At 51.3% G+C, this 15889-nt stretch overlaps 7 protein-coding genes across 7 annotated transcripts; 5 read left to right on the plus strand and 2 right to left on the minus strand.

The window, feature by feature from the left end:
• Positions 1-218: 218 nt before the first annotated feature.
• N7474_005964 (uncharacterized protein) lies at positions 219-1161 on the plus strand (the record flags this gene model as incomplete). The annotated part of the gene is made up of 2 exons (XM_057197379.1): positions 219-753; positions 815-1161. The coding sequence occupies 2 exons, from the start codon at positions 219-221 to the stop codon at positions 1159-1161; spliced, it is 882 nt and encodes a 293-aa protein (XP_057054775.1).
• A 325-nt stretch (positions 1162-1486) lies between these two features.
• N7474_005965 (sugar O-acetyltransferase) lies at positions 1487-2368 on the plus strand (the record flags this gene model as incomplete). The annotated part of the gene is made up of 3 exons (XM_057197380.1): positions 1487-1587; positions 1689-1925; positions 2008-2368. 3 exons carry the CDS (start codon positions 1487-1489, stop codon positions 2366-2368), a joined length of 699 nt encoding a protein of 232 aa, XP_057054776.1.
• Positions 2369-2637: 269 nt separating this feature from the next.
• On the minus strand, positions 2638-5628 carry N7474_005966 (plasma-membrane proton-efflux P-type ATPase; the record flags this gene model as incomplete). The annotated part of the gene is made up of 3 exons (XM_057197381.1): positions 2638-4833; positions 4887-5117; positions 5185-5628. The coding sequence occupies 3 exons, from the start codon at positions 5626-5628 to the stop codon at positions 2638-2640; spliced, it is 2871 nt and encodes a 956-aa protein (XP_057054777.1).
• A 1365-nt stretch (positions 5629-6993) lies between these two features.
• Positions 6994-8996, plus strand: N7474_005967 (uncharacterized protein; the record flags this gene model as incomplete). The annotated part of the gene is made up of 10 exons (XM_057197382.1): positions 6994-7024; positions 7188-7291; positions 7343-7604; positions 7658-7688; positions 7742-7823; positions 7874-7911; positions 7961-8058; positions 8110-8495; positions 8566-8731; positions 8797-8996. The coding sequence occupies 10 exons, from the start codon at positions 6994-6996 to the stop codon at positions 8994-8996; spliced, it is 1398 nt and encodes a 465-aa protein (XP_057054778.1).
• Positions 8997-9203: 207 nt separating this feature from the next.
• N7474_005968 (origin of replication complex subunit 5 family protein) lies at positions 9204-11045 on the minus strand (the record flags this gene model as incomplete). Its single annotated transcript, XM_057197383.1, has 3 exons — positions 9204-10337; positions 10389-10766; positions 10827-11045. 3 exons carry the CDS (start codon positions 11043-11045, stop codon positions 9204-9206), a joined length of 1731 nt encoding a protein of 576 aa, XP_057054779.1.
• A 743-nt stretch (positions 11046-11788) lies between these two features.
• N7474_005969 (nitroreductase) lies at positions 11789-12554 on the plus strand (the record flags this gene model as incomplete). The annotated part of the gene is made up of 3 exons (XM_057197384.1): positions 11789-12085; positions 12139-12217; positions 12277-12554. The coding sequence occupies 3 exons, from the start codon at positions 11789-11791 to the stop codon at positions 12552-12554; spliced, it is 654 nt and encodes a 217-aa protein (XP_057054780.1).
• Positions 12555-13198: 644 nt separating this feature from the next.
• On the plus strand, positions 13199-14999 carry N7474_005970 (cytochrome P450; the record flags this gene model as incomplete). Its single annotated transcript, XM_057197385.1, has 6 exons — positions 13199-13427; positions 13483-13568; positions 13632-14393; positions 14450-14551; positions 14605-14733; positions 14805-14999. 6 exons carry the CDS (start codon positions 13199-13201, stop codon positions 14997-14999), a joined length of 1503 nt encoding a protein of 500 aa, XP_057054781.1.
• Positions 15000-15889: the final 890 nt, after the last annotated feature.

Below are 15889 nucleotides of genomic sequence, written 5' to 3' on the forward strand. Positions count from 1 at the left end.
AATTTCTCTTGTTCCACTCTCCGCGGTTTCTTTCCCCTCCATTCTCCTTCTTTTCTCATTGCATTCATTTCGGTCCTTTTCCTTCTCTGTACTTTAATTTTCTCTTTTTGCCATTGGGCTACCTCCCTTTCCGGTGTGCTTTGATCTATCCTAATTTGTTGTTCGCGTTTTTCTCCCACACATTCATTCCCTTTCATGCCGTCCATGAAGTCGCAACGATGTCCATATTCGCTCGCCACGACTCAAGTTTACAGCACAAACCACTGCAGCCTATCTCACATCTGGTGCCCTTCTCTGCCTTGATCATCTCAATCACCTTCGTGGTGCTCTTCCTGATCCGGTACTACATCCTAGAAGGATTCCTGATCCGATGGCTATACGGGCCCATTTACACGCGTTTGAGCGACATCAACCGTCGGGGCTTTATCAACCACCACATCGCCGGAGCGACGAAAATCCTCATCCTGATCCTGGCCGTATACCCGTTCATCGATATCACCTTCCTCAGTGCAAACTTCCACACCCCATTCGCTGCTGGCTCCACAGTCACCATGGGCGACATACTCATTGTTGCTGCTCAAATGCTGATCGCCATGTACATCTTTGAACTCCTCTACCGTGTCACACTATCGCCGATTGCCGTTACGCATCATATCGGGACCATTATCATCGGCCAGTCTGCGATCGCAATCAGCCTGCGACTAGCCCGCGAGCCAGATGCGGACATTGAGTTTATTCTCTGCACAGTCTGGGGTAAGTTTGCCTTGACATTATCCATTCGGGTCTCATCCTAATTGTGCCCGCTTTTATGTAGGTGCCTTCGACATTGTCTGCGAGTTTCTCCCTCATATCGCGATTATCCTTTACCGCATCTTTCCTCAGCGCCACAGTTTCCTCCGCCGACTCTTCTTCTCAGCCTGTATCACGACTGCAGGTGGAACACTTTGCGAGACCATTGTGACGATGTATCTCTTCGGTAGCTTGTGGCCTAAGTGGCAGATTGTGTTCAAAGTTAGCACTCCCCTTCTGCACCTTGCATTTTCGGCAGCTCAGATCCATGGAAGCTTTGTCTTTTGGAAAATGTACCGACGACAACAGAGGATCATAAAAGATAAATCTGGGGAGGATAGGGAAAAAGGCGGTGATACGGAGTTTCATTGACACCTGCATCGGCGGCTTGAACGTATTTTACTATTTGCATATTGGGTTAAATTAGGCTTTTTGCATAGGGCATCGGCGAATCAAAGGCAAAGAAATTTGCATTCACAATCTCTGTCTGACTTACACTTGTGCTGCTTTGTCTCTGCTGGATCTGTTAGATCCCCACTCTTGGCATTCTTAGCCCGGTAAATCCTCGGCGATTTAATTCTAACATCCACCCCAGCGCAACAACTATAAAAGAGCTGCCTGGTTCCCCAACGTCACTATCGGAGCGCCAATTCATAGTGTCTGCAAAGGATTTCGTACAAGGATACGATAATCGATTATGGCATCCAAGGAGAAGAACCCCGAAGTCATCGCCCTCGCCCGCGACCTGGCCGGGGTGCCGGTGTGCGAGGAATACGAGAAGATGATCTCTGGGATGTTGTACGTGTTTATCCCCACCCTTAGCTCCAGCTATATCAACGCATACACCAATTGAGCCCCCCAAACTCGAGCACCGGAATGCCTCATGCTCATCGGACCAGGTATAACCCCCTTCAGCCCCGCCTCATGGAAGCTCGCCACCGCTGCCGCATCCTGACCCACGAGTACAACCTGCTCGACCCGCACACGGTCACCTATGACAAGATCACCGAAGAGCGATTCAAGCGGCTGCAGCGCCTTGTCGGACGGGTTGGCGAGGGCACCTTTGTCGAGCCGCCATTTCGGCCAGATTATGGGTGTAATGTCGTCATTGGACGGGATTGTTTCTTGAACTGGAAGTGAGTATACAGTGCGCTATAACGCATTATTTTGTGTTCCATTGGGCGACTACCTCAGAATAGATTGCTGATATTATTCCAGTGTCACGATTTTGGATACCTCTCTGGTCATCATCGGAGACCGGGTTCAGATAGGTCCAAATGTTGGGATTTTCACGGCGGGCCATGAGACAAGTATCCTGTCGCGGCGCAAGATGGTGGAGTTTGGGCAGATTGTCCGCATTGGAGATGACTGCTGGATTGGTGGGCATGTGGTTATCATGCCTGGCGTCACGATCGGCGAGGGCTGCACCATTGGCGCGGGCTCGGTGGTGACCAAGGATATTCCACCCTTTTCGGTCGCGATCGGGGCTCCGTGCAGGGTCCGCGAGACAATTCAGTCGGCGGAACAGGAGGAGAATGATCCGGAGAATCCATATCGGGCGTTGACGAGGGAGCTCTAGGAAGAGAGTAAGTGGGGGATTCTTCTGGTTAACAGGATAATATGACATAGACACCAAGCCGACTGGCTGAAAAATACATGCTGGAATGATACCTGCTTCCATCACGCTTATCCGAAAAGACAAAACTCCCAACAGATAATCATAAACTCGTGAACAAAACCGACACCCGTCCAGACACTCTTCCATCTATCTCCCCCATGTGCTTAAATCCATAGGACGATCCGAGAACTTGTCGTCAAATCCATCTCCTATCCTCTCTCACCCACCTCTCATGTCGTCTTCTCGTGCTGGGTCGCCACGCGCTGAAGGGACATTACTACCGGCTCCGTTAGTTGTCTGTACTGATTCGCCAGAATTTCACACTTACAGAAGTCCTCCCATCCTCGCTGCTTGTCATGGCTGCGCGGGCTTTTGCCATGCATCAAATTGTCAAAACCGCTCGAGTTGTGAAGCAGATAGTAGAGCACGGCGCAGATAACGGTCACTCCGAGGGAGAACGCCCACACCCGCACCACAGTCACGATGGATGTGGGTGGGCCAACGAAGACGCCGAAGATGGTGAGGAGGGACGCAGCAATGTCGACCAAGAGAACGGCTCCCACTAAAAGAAAGGACGGGCGCGATGACAGGAATGATTCGTTGGTGCGCGTGATGAAGATCAACCAGTTCTGCGTCAGCGAGATCTCGAGGAACAGCACGGAATAGCAAGTTCCGAAGTTCTGCACCACGCCAGCATTCGGACCCGCGAGTAGCATGGTCCCAAACGTGAACCACGAGCCAGCAGCCAGGATGATCCCCATGACAACTGCGATGCCCCACAGCTTGGGCAGGTTCCATTTCGTCGGCGAGGATGCGTACGGGGCGTTGTCATAAGCGATGGCCAGCGTCGCGATGTCGGCAAAGATGGCCAGAAGAACGACCAGCTGGAGCTTCAGTCCCTCGTTGCGAATAATCATCCAGAACCCGAAAAACAGTTCGAGGTGTAGGGAGAGTGCGATACGGTACACAACGTAAGAGTACATCCGGTGGAAAATCTGGCGAGAAGTCTTGATCCCATCGATGATGGCGGACAGTCCAGGCTCCAGGAAAACAATGTCGGCGGCCGAGCGAGCTGCGTCCGAAGCACCTTCCACAGCGATCCCCGTGTCGGCTTTCTTGAGAGATGGAGCATCATTGACTCCGTCTCCCGTCATTGCCACAAGGTGCCCGCGCTTCTGCAAGATCTCCACAACACTGTACTTGTGTTGCGGGAACACTTCGGCAAATCCATCTGCAGCTTCGACAAAGTCGTAAAGCTCCGAGCCGGGCATGTCACCACCTCCAGTGACGCCGAGACGCTCCGCATTGTAGATATTCGTTCCAAGGCCGAGCTGTCGGGCGGTCTCTCGAGCAATTCCAACCGCGTCACCGGTCAACATCTTGATCTGAAGACCCAGACTCTTTGCTTCCGCGATGGTCTTGGCCGTGTCGTGGCGAGGAGGATCCGAACAAGGCATGATGCCAAGAATCTCCCAATCGTTGTCACCGCACTTGCGGGCAACACCCAGAGCACGGAATCCACGTCGGGCAAATTCAGCGACTTTCTCACGATACGCCGTCGAGAACTTCTCAGGGAGTGGACCATCCACCTCAATTGTGCTCAGGACGGCTTTCGGGGCGCCTTTAAGACACACAATGCGCTCACCGTCGGGGGATTCGACCACTGCTGTGACCTGCTTGGTGACTGGATCAAATGGAAAGAACTCGACAGTCTTGTACAAGGGAAGTTGGGTTTTGACTTGTGGGTATTTGCGGAGGCCTTTGACAAACACTTTGTCAATGGCATCAATTCCCTTCTTGTGTCGGGTAGCTGCCAGACAAGCAGTCAACATGAGCTCTCCAATGCCAATACCAGGAACAAGATATGGTTCGCCTAGGGCAAGCTTGTTTCGAGTCAAGGTGCCAGTCTTGTCGGTGCAAAGGATTTCAACGCCTGCCAGTGACTCAATTGCAGAAAGCCTCTGGACAATGGCCTTGCGCTTTGCCAGATAGGATGCACCCACAGCCATGGTGGTGGTGACCACTGCAGGAAGACCGACGGGAACACCGACGATGACAATTGCCAGGGTGAACTCCAGGATTTGCACGATATCGTTGGAGCGGTAGTATCCCGCAGTCCAGATAGCGAACAGAGTGAAGATCACGAGTATCAGAAGATACTTGCCGATTGTATTCAAAACCACAGTGAAGTGACCGCTGGTTTGGGCCGCTTGGCTCACAAGTGCAGCCGCCCTTCCCACAAAGGTGTTATCTCCTGTGGTCGTGACAACCATAAGTGCACTTCCGCGTTTGATGGCAGAAGAACAAAAACAGACATCTGCCGTTTGTTTGTCAACAGCCAGAGATTCTCCCGTGATTGAGGACTGGTCGACTTGAAGGTGGGCGTTTTGCGTGACAACCACTCCGTCAGCGGGGACGATCGTGCCCTAAGAGACAAGCTGTTAGCCCGTGACAATCCCAGCCAGCCATCTGGACTTACAACTTCCACATGAACGATATCACCGGGCACAACCTCCTCAACCCCAATGTCCATTCGTTTACCATTGCGAATCACAGTCGCTTTCAGTGCTAGGGTTTCCTTAAGGCTGTCGACAATGTTACCAGCATGGTACTCCTGGCAAAATCCAACCGCGGCATTCAGGAGGAGCAGACCACAAATTATTCCGAAGTCGATCCAGTCCTGCAGACCAGCAGCAAGTAGAGCTGCACCCTATACAAGCAAGAACTGGGTTAGTCTTATTACTCCGACCGTGCAATATCCATGGACGCTGACATACCTCCATGACAAATTGAACAGGGCCGACAAAGAAGCCTAAGAACTTGAGGACATGGTTTCTTTTCTCCTCCTTCAGACGGTTCAGGCCATACTTCTTTCGAGCAAGGGCGACCTCCACGTCCGACAAGCCACGGGCGGGATCGGTTTGAAGCAGTTCAGGAGGCACAGGACGCTCTTCACCAGGGGCGACCGGGATAGTGAGCACCTCAGGATCTTTTTCTTTGCCGTCTTCGGCCTCCAGATCCTCAATGAGGGCATCCAGACTCTCTTCGGTCTCTTCCTGAACGAGTTCGTGGGAGTCCTTGCTCTCTTGGCCAGTGTTGTCAGTGCTCCCGTCATGGACAGCAAGATGAATATCCTTATCCTCTTGACCAATAGAAAGCTCGGGTAGGTGGCTGCGAAGAGCCTGTGCCCGGGGGTCAAGGCGGCTAATGTATTCAGCCATGTCTGCCAGACTGAATGTGGTTGCTGGACAAACGTGAAGATGTGGTCAGCACAGCCCTTCTTGCTTGTGAACACCGAGAATGATCAACGTGAAACGCATCGTCTCAGACATTCAACAAATTGTGATGATACTCGAGATGCAAAATAGATTCATTTGAACGCGCTGGGAATGGAAAGGACACAACTCGGATGAATCCGATGGCCTCGAACGAGATGCAGCTTGTTTTAGGGTTCACAACTTACCTGGACAGGAAGACGTGTCCTGGTCAAGGGTTGGAAAGGAGACTGCTCAGTGAACTTATGATACGGGTGTGGAAGTTGATGGGAACGGGGTTGGAAAGGAAAATGAGGGCGAAGAGGGAAGGAAGTGGAAGAGGTGGATCGAAACAAAGGTATTTTGGGGAGCACCACAGCAGCTCCTGGCCGAACGTGACTTCCTCATGGGATTTCCCATCTGTGAGTCTGCCTCAGGTGAGAATTTCTCTTTGATATACTGGCAAATGATTTCTCCATCCGGATTTTACACAGAACTCCACCCGCTTCACGTCCTCTACCAGTCTGTGGCAAAGAAAGATGGCCTAGGACAGCATTCCAGCTCACCATGCAGAATTTAGAAGTGGTCAAGCATCTATCAAGGCTGGAAAACCTATGCCAGACTTCCAAGACGACTTACTGAGCTGGTGTTTGGCCAGTTGCCGGTGAAAGACCATTACCAAAGGAGCCGGAACCTGTCTCTCGAGTGCTCCAGGAAGTTTTTACAGTGGGCGCAGCTACATTCATCGCCACCCTTGTGAATAGCCACTCCTGGAATCTACAAGTCCTCTTCTTTTATATAAATGAACATATTTGCTTGCAGATACTCGATATCGAGAATGGGTTGAGTCACTCTGTTCGATACTGCGTGGTGAGCACATACAAAAGGACGAGAAGGTATTCCACTCTCTGCAATAAGATGAAAGTCAAAGTCAGTCTCCTCAGCAACCATTTACCTTGAAGATCACTGGCAACCGTGATGCTCCTCAATTAGGGCAGCAGGCACGATGTGCATAGTTGCGTTTCTGCTGCCTCAGGCACCTGCTGATGTAAGATCCTCCCGACGTCACCAACTCAGAACGTCGAGGTGGTCTCGCGTGCCACCAGAGTTTCAACTCCCTTGACGCATCGTGCTCTCGTTCTGCCTTCAGTTCATATATTTTACCTCTGTTTTTGTCTATCAGAGGCGATGAAGATGTACATGGGATGATCAGCCGATGTGAGAGCACTGCGGTGGTGATTCAAAAAAAGTGGATAAAGCTCGACTCGCCAAACCCGAGCACCACTCTTTGATTCTCGTCTTCTGCCGGCTGGGTGCACCAGCTGCGCAAAGATGAACCGTGAGATACCGGGCTTTTATTATGGTGAGTCGCGGCATTGTATCACAGATGTGCCCTCGATGAAATCATTATCCGCGCACTGGACCCTATCTCCGTGTCTTGCAAACTAAATACACGCTCAACTAGCTTTGACTTTTGGGGGCCGCTGATTTACTGATTGAACAACTGTACTAATCACAACTGGCAGATCCGGAGAAGAAGAAATACTTCAAAATCCAAGCCAACCATGCTGCGCCACCTGGAGCACAGTACTCCAAAGAAGCTGTCAAAAGGAAGCGCACAGAACAAGAGGTTTGCTGTGCTGCCTATTTTGAGAAAAATCTATTGCTGACTGTCGTACAGAAACGGCAAAAACGGGTTCATCTCGCCCAGCGTTCAGCTCGCGAAAAGGTTAAGACAGCTGCTTTCTTAGACCATCCGCTGAACAATGTCCCAAGAGAAATTGCAACCAATCTGCTCTCTGGAAGTGCCAGGCGGGAGCAGCAGGCCGTTGTCTATGCAAGTCAACTACAGCGGAAGAAGCTTCATGAGTTTGAACCGTGGCCGGATCATTACTCTATTCGCCATGTCTTGCGGAACCCCAAGTCCGGAATCTTGATTGCCAGTGAGTGTCCGTTTAGTCTTGTGATGTGCATTCGACTTATTGGATTTCTTCAGGTGGATATCATGGTGGCGACTCGTCCGTTTCGTGAGTCTCGATGTTGCTTGCGAAACCGAGACGGTCTACTGACAGCCGTCAAGAATCTGCTTTCCGGATTTTGATGAAGAACAATGGACATATAACCGAACCATGGAGCGAGTTCTATTCAAAGAAGCATACCGAGTTTGTTGGCTTGTCTCCCTTATCCTGGCTACCATTGACACAGTTCACAGCTTTCCTCCGTTTCTTTGAGCCACACGGGATATCTCCTGTATGAAGCCCCGTTCGAGGCTCTATTGCAGCTTCGCTAACAACAGCAGAGCAACAATGGACAGCGGACCAAACGGGGACTCTTTTCTCGCACCACGCATGTTACCTGACCCGGACGAAGGCGGCGACTACCGCTGGCCCATCTACTGTACGTCCTTCCCTTGGCCCAACCCTAGACAGCAAGGCTCACCTCCTTCAGTCGCACATCCTATCCGCATTCGCACCACGCCCTCGCTATGGTGCTCCGCAGCCTGTCCAACAGGCAGCAAAGCACTGTTTGCCATCGGCACCTCAGATGGCCTCCATACACTGGAAGGCTTTGGCAGCCACTGGACACTTTCACAGAAACCATTTCCGGGCGACACCAAACCAGGCAGTCATCGACGCAGTGACTCCTCTCATGCCAGCGTTACTGCCGTCGAATGGTTATCGCAGGACGTTATCGCCTCGGGTCTGAAGGACTCAACTGTCTTTCTCCATGATCTCCGCAGTGGTGGTAGTGCGACGCGGCTACAACACCCTCACTTCGTATCCAAGATTCGCAGGATTGATCCGTATCGACTCGTTGTGGCGGGGCATAACTCGGTATGTCTCCCATTTCGTTGATGTCGTTCTCTCAATCCACGACATAGCTCTAATGGATATCCGTGCCCAGCTCCAAATGTACGACATCCGCTACGCCCCCAATGGCCTCCAACGGAAACCAAAACCTAACTCCCGCTCCCACACCTCCACACGCCCATATTTGACCTTCCCCGAATACGAACCAGATTCCATCCAAGACTTTGATGTGAGCAATGAACTCGGCATGTTAGCAAGTGGTGCGTCTTTCATTGTTCCACCTAGGTTCCCTGGCGAGTGGCTGCTGACTTGACGGATTATACAGCCTCCGACGAACACAAGATTCAACTTTTCTCTCTACGCACCGGTGCGCAGGTTGCCTCTCCGCTGTCGAAATATCGCTACCCGCAGCCTATACACTCGCTGTGTTTTGAGTCTAGTGAAGGCGCCCTGAATAGGCATGCGCCTCAAACACCTAGTCTATTGGTATGTGCGGGTGCTACTGTCGATCAGTGGACTTGGTAGTTTTCGAAGAATCATGCCCTGTGGATACTAGTAGCGATGCATTGAAATGACCGGGCAATACCGTCAAGTGTTAATGAAATGAGGAATCATTCAATTGGCTGTAGGCAAGACACAGCGCATTAACGTACACCCGCGATGTAAAACAAAACCAAAACACCGATTGTGCAATGAGCCCTTTCCCTCAACAGACGCCCCAGAACGACAAGATCAATCCAACCCGCCAGCTAGCCACTCCCCAACCTCGACACCAATGCCCTTGGCTAGCTCACCGATCCACTCTCCCGTTACATTAACGGACCATTTGTCACCAGCATCGGCAGTAGTATTTCCACTACCGATACCAGAGACTCCGCCGCCATGACCCGACGCGGGAATAACCAGGCGTAGACGACGCAGAGTAGCTAGCTCAGCGTAGATCTGGTCTGCGACGGCGCCAACCCGGATCGGGTTTGCTGGCGGGTTGGGGTCGATGGCATGATATATTGCAAGAAGGCGTTCCAGAGGAAAGGGACGAGCAGTCAGGATCGTGGATGGACCTGCGATACCGGCACCGCCTCCCATGGCAGACGTGGTAGCCGAGGAAGTTGCGAATGCGGACGAGAGCGTAGATTTTGTGATGCGGGTCTTGCTTCGCTTGCCTTTTTTGCCCGGGGTGGAGGAACCTCCGCCAGCGGCTTGTTCTTCGGCCTGAGCCTGGGAAAGAACCTTCAGTCGACGGCGGTGGTGCGCACGTTTGTTGCGGGCGGATAGTGATGACGATGAAAACTTGGAGAAGAAGATCGTGTCCAATCTCTGGGGGGTATGGGAAGCCAAATAGGCGGATGTTAGGATCAGTGTAGAGAAGTAGGGCAAAGAGGGGAGAGCTGAGGGGACTGCGCTGGCCGCCAAGGACGCCCGTGGTTTCGGAGTCGCGGTAGAAGCCTCTTCGGGAACAATCCGATGCACGAGAGCTGACTCTCCTTGATGTCGGAAGAGGACTCGATTCTTGACAACCAAGTGCGAGAAATCCCACTCTGCATTCCCGCCGGGAGGAGCCTCGCCGTTCACAATTGGGGCGACAAATTGAGGCCATAGTCTTGAGCAGATGGAACGGAAAACCGGGATGGATCCAGCTGTCGGTCCAACAAGCGTGTCGTAGATTGTCAACACGAAGTTTGAGTAGATTTGTGACGATGTTTCTGCTGGCAACCCTTCCACAGTTGGCGGGTCCGAATTCAGGATGATTGCAATAGCCTCCTTGCGCGTGTACGGAGGGAAGCTGATGTGCGGAACGGCCGCATTTTGGAGGAAAAGCGGCCGTGGTGTGGAGCTGAGAACTAAGATAACGCAGAGAGATGGGATCTAGAAAACCGTTAATCCGGAACAGCCCATTGACATTCGGCAAGGCCTTACAATTTCTCCAAGTCGTGCCAAGGCCGACAAGAGCGTCGGTGGTGCCTCTCTTTGCCGGTCAATCTCATCCAGCACCAGCACAAATTTGCCTGTCTTGTCGGCCGCTCTCGAGGAAAGACATTCGTCCAGCAGGACCGCAAGCGTACTGACGTGCTCAACGCGTCCCTTGCCAAACTTCTCCCATTCGTGTTTCCGATTCAGAGCTTCCAGAGTCGCCCACAAGATCTTGGTCAATAGATGCCGTCCCGTGATACATTCTGAGCTTCGGACAACGGCGTGGGGCACTTCGAGTGCGGCGAGAACTGCGCGTGTGATAGTTGACTTGCAGGTTGCTGAGATGCCGTGCACAACCAGCGTAGGGGGACTAGGAGTCTGAGGCTAAAGCCGATGAGGATATTAGCTCGATTCCATCGACAAACTTCGAACTCGGAGACTCACACTGAGGAGGCTGGCCAGCTGCCGCGCCTGGACATCGCGACACGGCCATTGTTGGCGCAAAGAGCGAGCGACGTCCGTTGGCAGCATGAGAGACCGATGTGCGTCGCGTTGTCGACAGTCGGAGCTGTCGAGGACGCGGCGAAAGAAGGGGATGGGATCACGTAAGCGGCGTCTCCTTGGCTGGACTGGACTAGTGTGTATAGCCCCAATAAACCGCATTTTGATCCAGTCATCTTGTCTCCAAGATTATTTGTTTCTGACGATTTTTCCGAATATAACAATTACATCTCCGAGTGTCCACAACGTATCAATCATCAATCACATCTAATCGGCGAGAGAACATAATTAATCGCCGGACGGATCGACTGTTCTCCGACGCTGGACTCTCCACTGATCAGGTTCAAATTTCGTCGGCACTGTCGGTCCCGTACCTTCCGGAGTCGGTGAAAGTTTGGTGCCGACCGTGTTCCTGAAGAAAGTGTATTTTGTCAAGTCTAGAGAGCAGGGGCCGTCGTGGCGTGGGTGGGGGCCATGGTGGACGACCAATGGGGCGCCGGGGGAGATTGGACCTGGGCAGTGTCAAGCACGCACTAAGGTATAGGGCCAGGCCTACCACGGTATTCCGGTAGCTATCCCCCGATGTCAGCTAATTTTAGACCACGATTAACTAGAACCTGCCTCTGACCCCTACAATGGACTAGACACATATTCCAAATGGGAATGAGCAGTTAGCGCCAGATTGGTAGTATCTTACAGAAAGACTAGAGCAAGGCGACGCAGCAAGGCTTCCTAGGCTAACAGAGGTTTGGGGTATTAGGTATAAATACAGCCTTGTCCTCGCGTCAGGTTTTCTTTATCCATCAACAACAACCAAGATCTTACGTTTTCTAAAGACCATCTACCCTGCCTGTCCTTGCAGACAATCGCCTCTGAACTACTACATCAACAACAACACCGCCAAGATGCCAAACGCTTACCACGTGCCATTTTTTGAGGCCATTAAGATCCGTCGATCTACCGTCGCCCTAGCCAAAGAGTCTCCTATCTCTGATGAGCGCATCGTTGTAATCGTCAACCACGCCATTAAGCATGCTCCTTCTCCATTTTCTGTCCAATCGTGCCGTGCCATCGTTCTCTTTGGTACCGATCACGAAAAGATGTGGGATATCGGCCATACCGAGATGAAGAAGACGATGCCCGCTCCCGTGTTCGCTAACTTCGTGGACAAGATTGCCGGTTATAAGGCTGCTTATGGAACTGTAAGCTGCTATCCAGATTTATTGACGAAACTAAGCTGATTGGACGTTTACAGGTCTTGTTCTTCGAGGACACCAAAGCTGTCGAGAAGCTCCCACCCCCTCTTCAGAGCGTCATTGGCAGCCATCCAGAGTGTAAGTTGACTATATCGCTGTTGGTCGCACAAAAATCTAATCAACCGGGCCCTCTGCAGGGTACGAACATTCCAACGGCATGAACCAATACATTGCCTGGACCGCCCTCTGCGCCGAAGGTCTCGGCTGCAATCTGCAGCACTTCAATCCCCAGGTCAACAAGGCCGTTGCGGAGACCTGGAACGTGCCTGAGAGCTGGAACCTCCGCGCTCAACTGGTGTTCGGAAAGCCCACTGGCCCACCCCGTGGTGGTCTTCAGAAGGCTTTCGCTCCTTTGGAGGGTCGTGTCCTTGTCCACGGAAATGGAAAGGAGCATATCGCCCCTAACGGCATCTAGATTTTTGTACTTTGTATCATAGGCTTCCGCTTTCCATAGTTCGAGCAATCAATCCCCTAGTAAAGGAGCGTCAAGATACGTGTCAAGTATATCTTTCATAAACCCCGGGACATGCAGAGCAATAGCGTCATAGGCGCATGCCATATCAATTGGAGTACTTTACTACGATGCATTCGGCCATCAATAGCCAGGGTAATGGGGATGGAATGCGGACGGGAATTTTTCATGCTCGATAACATTAGCGGAGTAGACCTAGCCAAGTTTCCTCCAGTATGCGACCATTTCACCTGCACGAGCTTGCCGCGGAAGTAAAATGACCGTCAAGCGCGCCCGGCTGGAACGGCTAAGGATGAAGGTCAAGAAGGAGCCGATGCTGCATTGATCAGACAGGAGCACTCTTGCGCGGCTGGAAATGGAGGATTCTGTACCCAGGGGAATTGATGAATAGAGCCTCAAATGTGTGGCAATGCTATGTTGGGTCCGATCCTTTAAAGGGGCTCGTGATATTCTCATTAGCGTGATAAGTGGCATATAATTGCAACCCCGCATTGACATGTTTCCCAGAACAACAAAGGCTCCCTGCCCTGTCCTTCTTCTTCCAACTGTGGCCCTCTGTTTTCCAGGGCGAAAGTGTTCGGTTCAATATGGTCCTTCTCCTGGTGCCTGAAATGATCGCGTCGCTGAATACACGTCTTGGTTGGGCTTTGATCCTTGTCGGCGTCGTTGTTGCTCGTGTCCTATTCCGGCGATACGCGACGTCAATCAGGGATATCCCCGGTCCATTTTGGGGGTCTTTCTCTAGTCTGTGGGTAGTGTATCAGTTATGGAAAGGCCACCTCGAAGCAGAGGCTATCAAACTCCACAAAAAGCATGGTATGAAATCCGAATCCTCGAACACGAGGTTTGGTCTTTTGACGGTGTGCAACAGGATACTTCGTTCGCATTAGGGATAACGAAGTCAGCGTCTCTCACCCAGATGCAGTGAGACAACTTCTCCATGCCAATCTTGCGAAGGTAAATGATACTTTCTTGGAACATGACCTGACGTGTCCCTGATTTCAAGCTTCTATACCTCAGGGCCCCTGGTATGCCATTTTCAGTTTTCCCGACTACCACTATGTGAACCAGATGTCAGAACTGGATCCTCAACGACACCTGGAGAAAAACCGCAACGTTGCCTCGGGCTACACTCTTTCCAACATCATCCAATCCGAGCCATATGTCGATGCAGTCTTCGAGCTCCTCATTAAGCACGTGGACGAGCACTGCGATTCAGGCACCCCGATTGAATTTAACGATTGGTTTACCTATTTTGCATTTGACGTCGTGGGCGAGGTCACCTTTTCGAAATCTTTTGGCTTTGTTAAAACCGGCACGGATGTTAGAAATGCTATCGCAAACACTAGAGCCCTGGCTTTATATGTCTCAGTTATGGGTCACTATACCTGGTTCCATAACCTGACACTGGGTAGCCCGCTCCTTAGCCGTCTGGGAATCCAGCCGTCCTCGCACATCTTTGATACCTGTCTTGCTGCGATTAACATGCGAAAAGAAAACCCCAAGGTGCGAAAGGATATGATGCAACAATGGCTCGACACCCGTGCCAAGTATCCCGACCGCATGGCTGAGAACGAGATCTTCGCTGCCGCCGTCCTTAATGTCGGTGCTGGATCAGACACCGTCAGTGCCACGACGCAATCTCTTTTCTACTGGCTACTTCGTTACCCTCAGCACCTTCGCCGACTACGTGAGGAGCTTGACACTGCCCAAGCTCGCGGGGAACTTTCGCCTGTTGTTCAATACAATGAGGCGAAGAAGTTGCCATTCCTTCAAGCTTGTGTAAGTGCCCGCTCTGTCTTTCCTCGTCATATTCTTACGCTAACACTGCTGCATAGATGAAAGAGAATTACCGGTTCCACTCGATTGTTCCTAGTCCCCTCCCTCGTGTGGTGCCAAAAGGTGGAATCACTATAGGTGGCAGATATTTCCCCGAGGGCGTAAGCTTCCCTATTCCTTTAGATGAACCAGACCCTAACTCTGGCAACTTCAGGTTATTCTAAGTGTCAATCCTTGGGTTTATCACAGAAACCCCACGTTGTTCGGCGAAGACTGCGACACCTTCAACCCAGACCGCTGGCTTCAGGGTGACACTCAAAGAATGGACTCATTCCTGATACACGTAAGTGACTATGTTTAATACCGCTTTCCAATTCAGCACCGTCAACTAATACGCATGTGATCCTGCGTTAGTGGGGAGCTGGATACAGACAGTGCGTTGGGCGCAATCTCGCTCACTTCGAAATTAGCAAGCTTGCTGCCACCCTGATTCGGGACTTCGAATTTGAGCAAGTGGATCCGAAGAAAGAATGGGAGTGGAAGAATCATTTCTCGATCTTGCCGTGGGGATGGCCCTGCAAGATTCGGCGTCGCTCCATTGCTGGTTGATTCTCGGGAGGATTTATATTATTGATTCAAGCAGCTTGGTTTTTACGTCTCGCTCATTGTTATTTATAGCCATTTTCGGCGCCCGATTTACCGTCACTTAGCGTTGTGGTGTAGTTATTTGTCACACTCTGCCGCCCTCATATAATCTATCTAATAGCGCGTAGAATATAGCGCCAGAGGAAGTTTATTTATCAACTAAAGCTTACCGATACCCTAGGGATTACAGGGGGAGCGATATTTAAAGTCCTACGATCGCAAGCTATCCTATGATCAACTACGCGAAGCTGTAAGGGCCGCTTAGGATGCAATACCTTCTGAATTTCTAGATCGACAGATCGGTCTAGAAATTCTGCATGGCCTAGCTGAAAAAGCCTCAAGAATGCGATAGCGCGAAATGTGATCACCGGGAGAATCTACCTAGTCGAGAAACGGAGGTATTCGGGGAAGAAAACTCGGGCTTCATCCTACATTATTAGGCTGAGATAGTTCATCATCTTATCGGTAATCGCCCCCTAAAGTCGGACCTGAAGTTGACGCTCGACTTCAACAGTTGTTCCCCCCGATTCTGCGTGTGACCAAAACGACGCCGAAAATGGCTCCCCTCTGTTACCAAATCTAGGTGCCCTCCCTTTTCGCTAGTCGGAAGCCTATAAGATGCTTGGTCTTCCCTCTCTTCCGGTGTCCTTGTAACCTCCTATACTCTCTCCTCGGCCCTATTCTCCACGGCCTAGGTCGACTTTTTATTATTTCCTATATCCCCTATAGCACAGATTCCAATCCCTAGTCTTTGTACCTGTCTACTCGTGTACCTCCGGCTTCTGCTGAGGAGCACCAATACTAGACTGATCCTCATTTTTGTGAGGATCACCCGCATCGTATTGTTCCGTATT

Source organism: Penicillium riverlandense (genome assembly GCF_028828495.1).
Source record: "Penicillium riverlandense strain IBT 135883 chromosome Unknown utg000003l_segment0_segment0, whole genome shotgun sequence".
Lineage (NCBI taxonomy): Eukaryota > Fungi > Ascomycota > Eurotiomycetes > Eurotiales > Aspergillaceae > Penicillium > Penicillium riverlandense.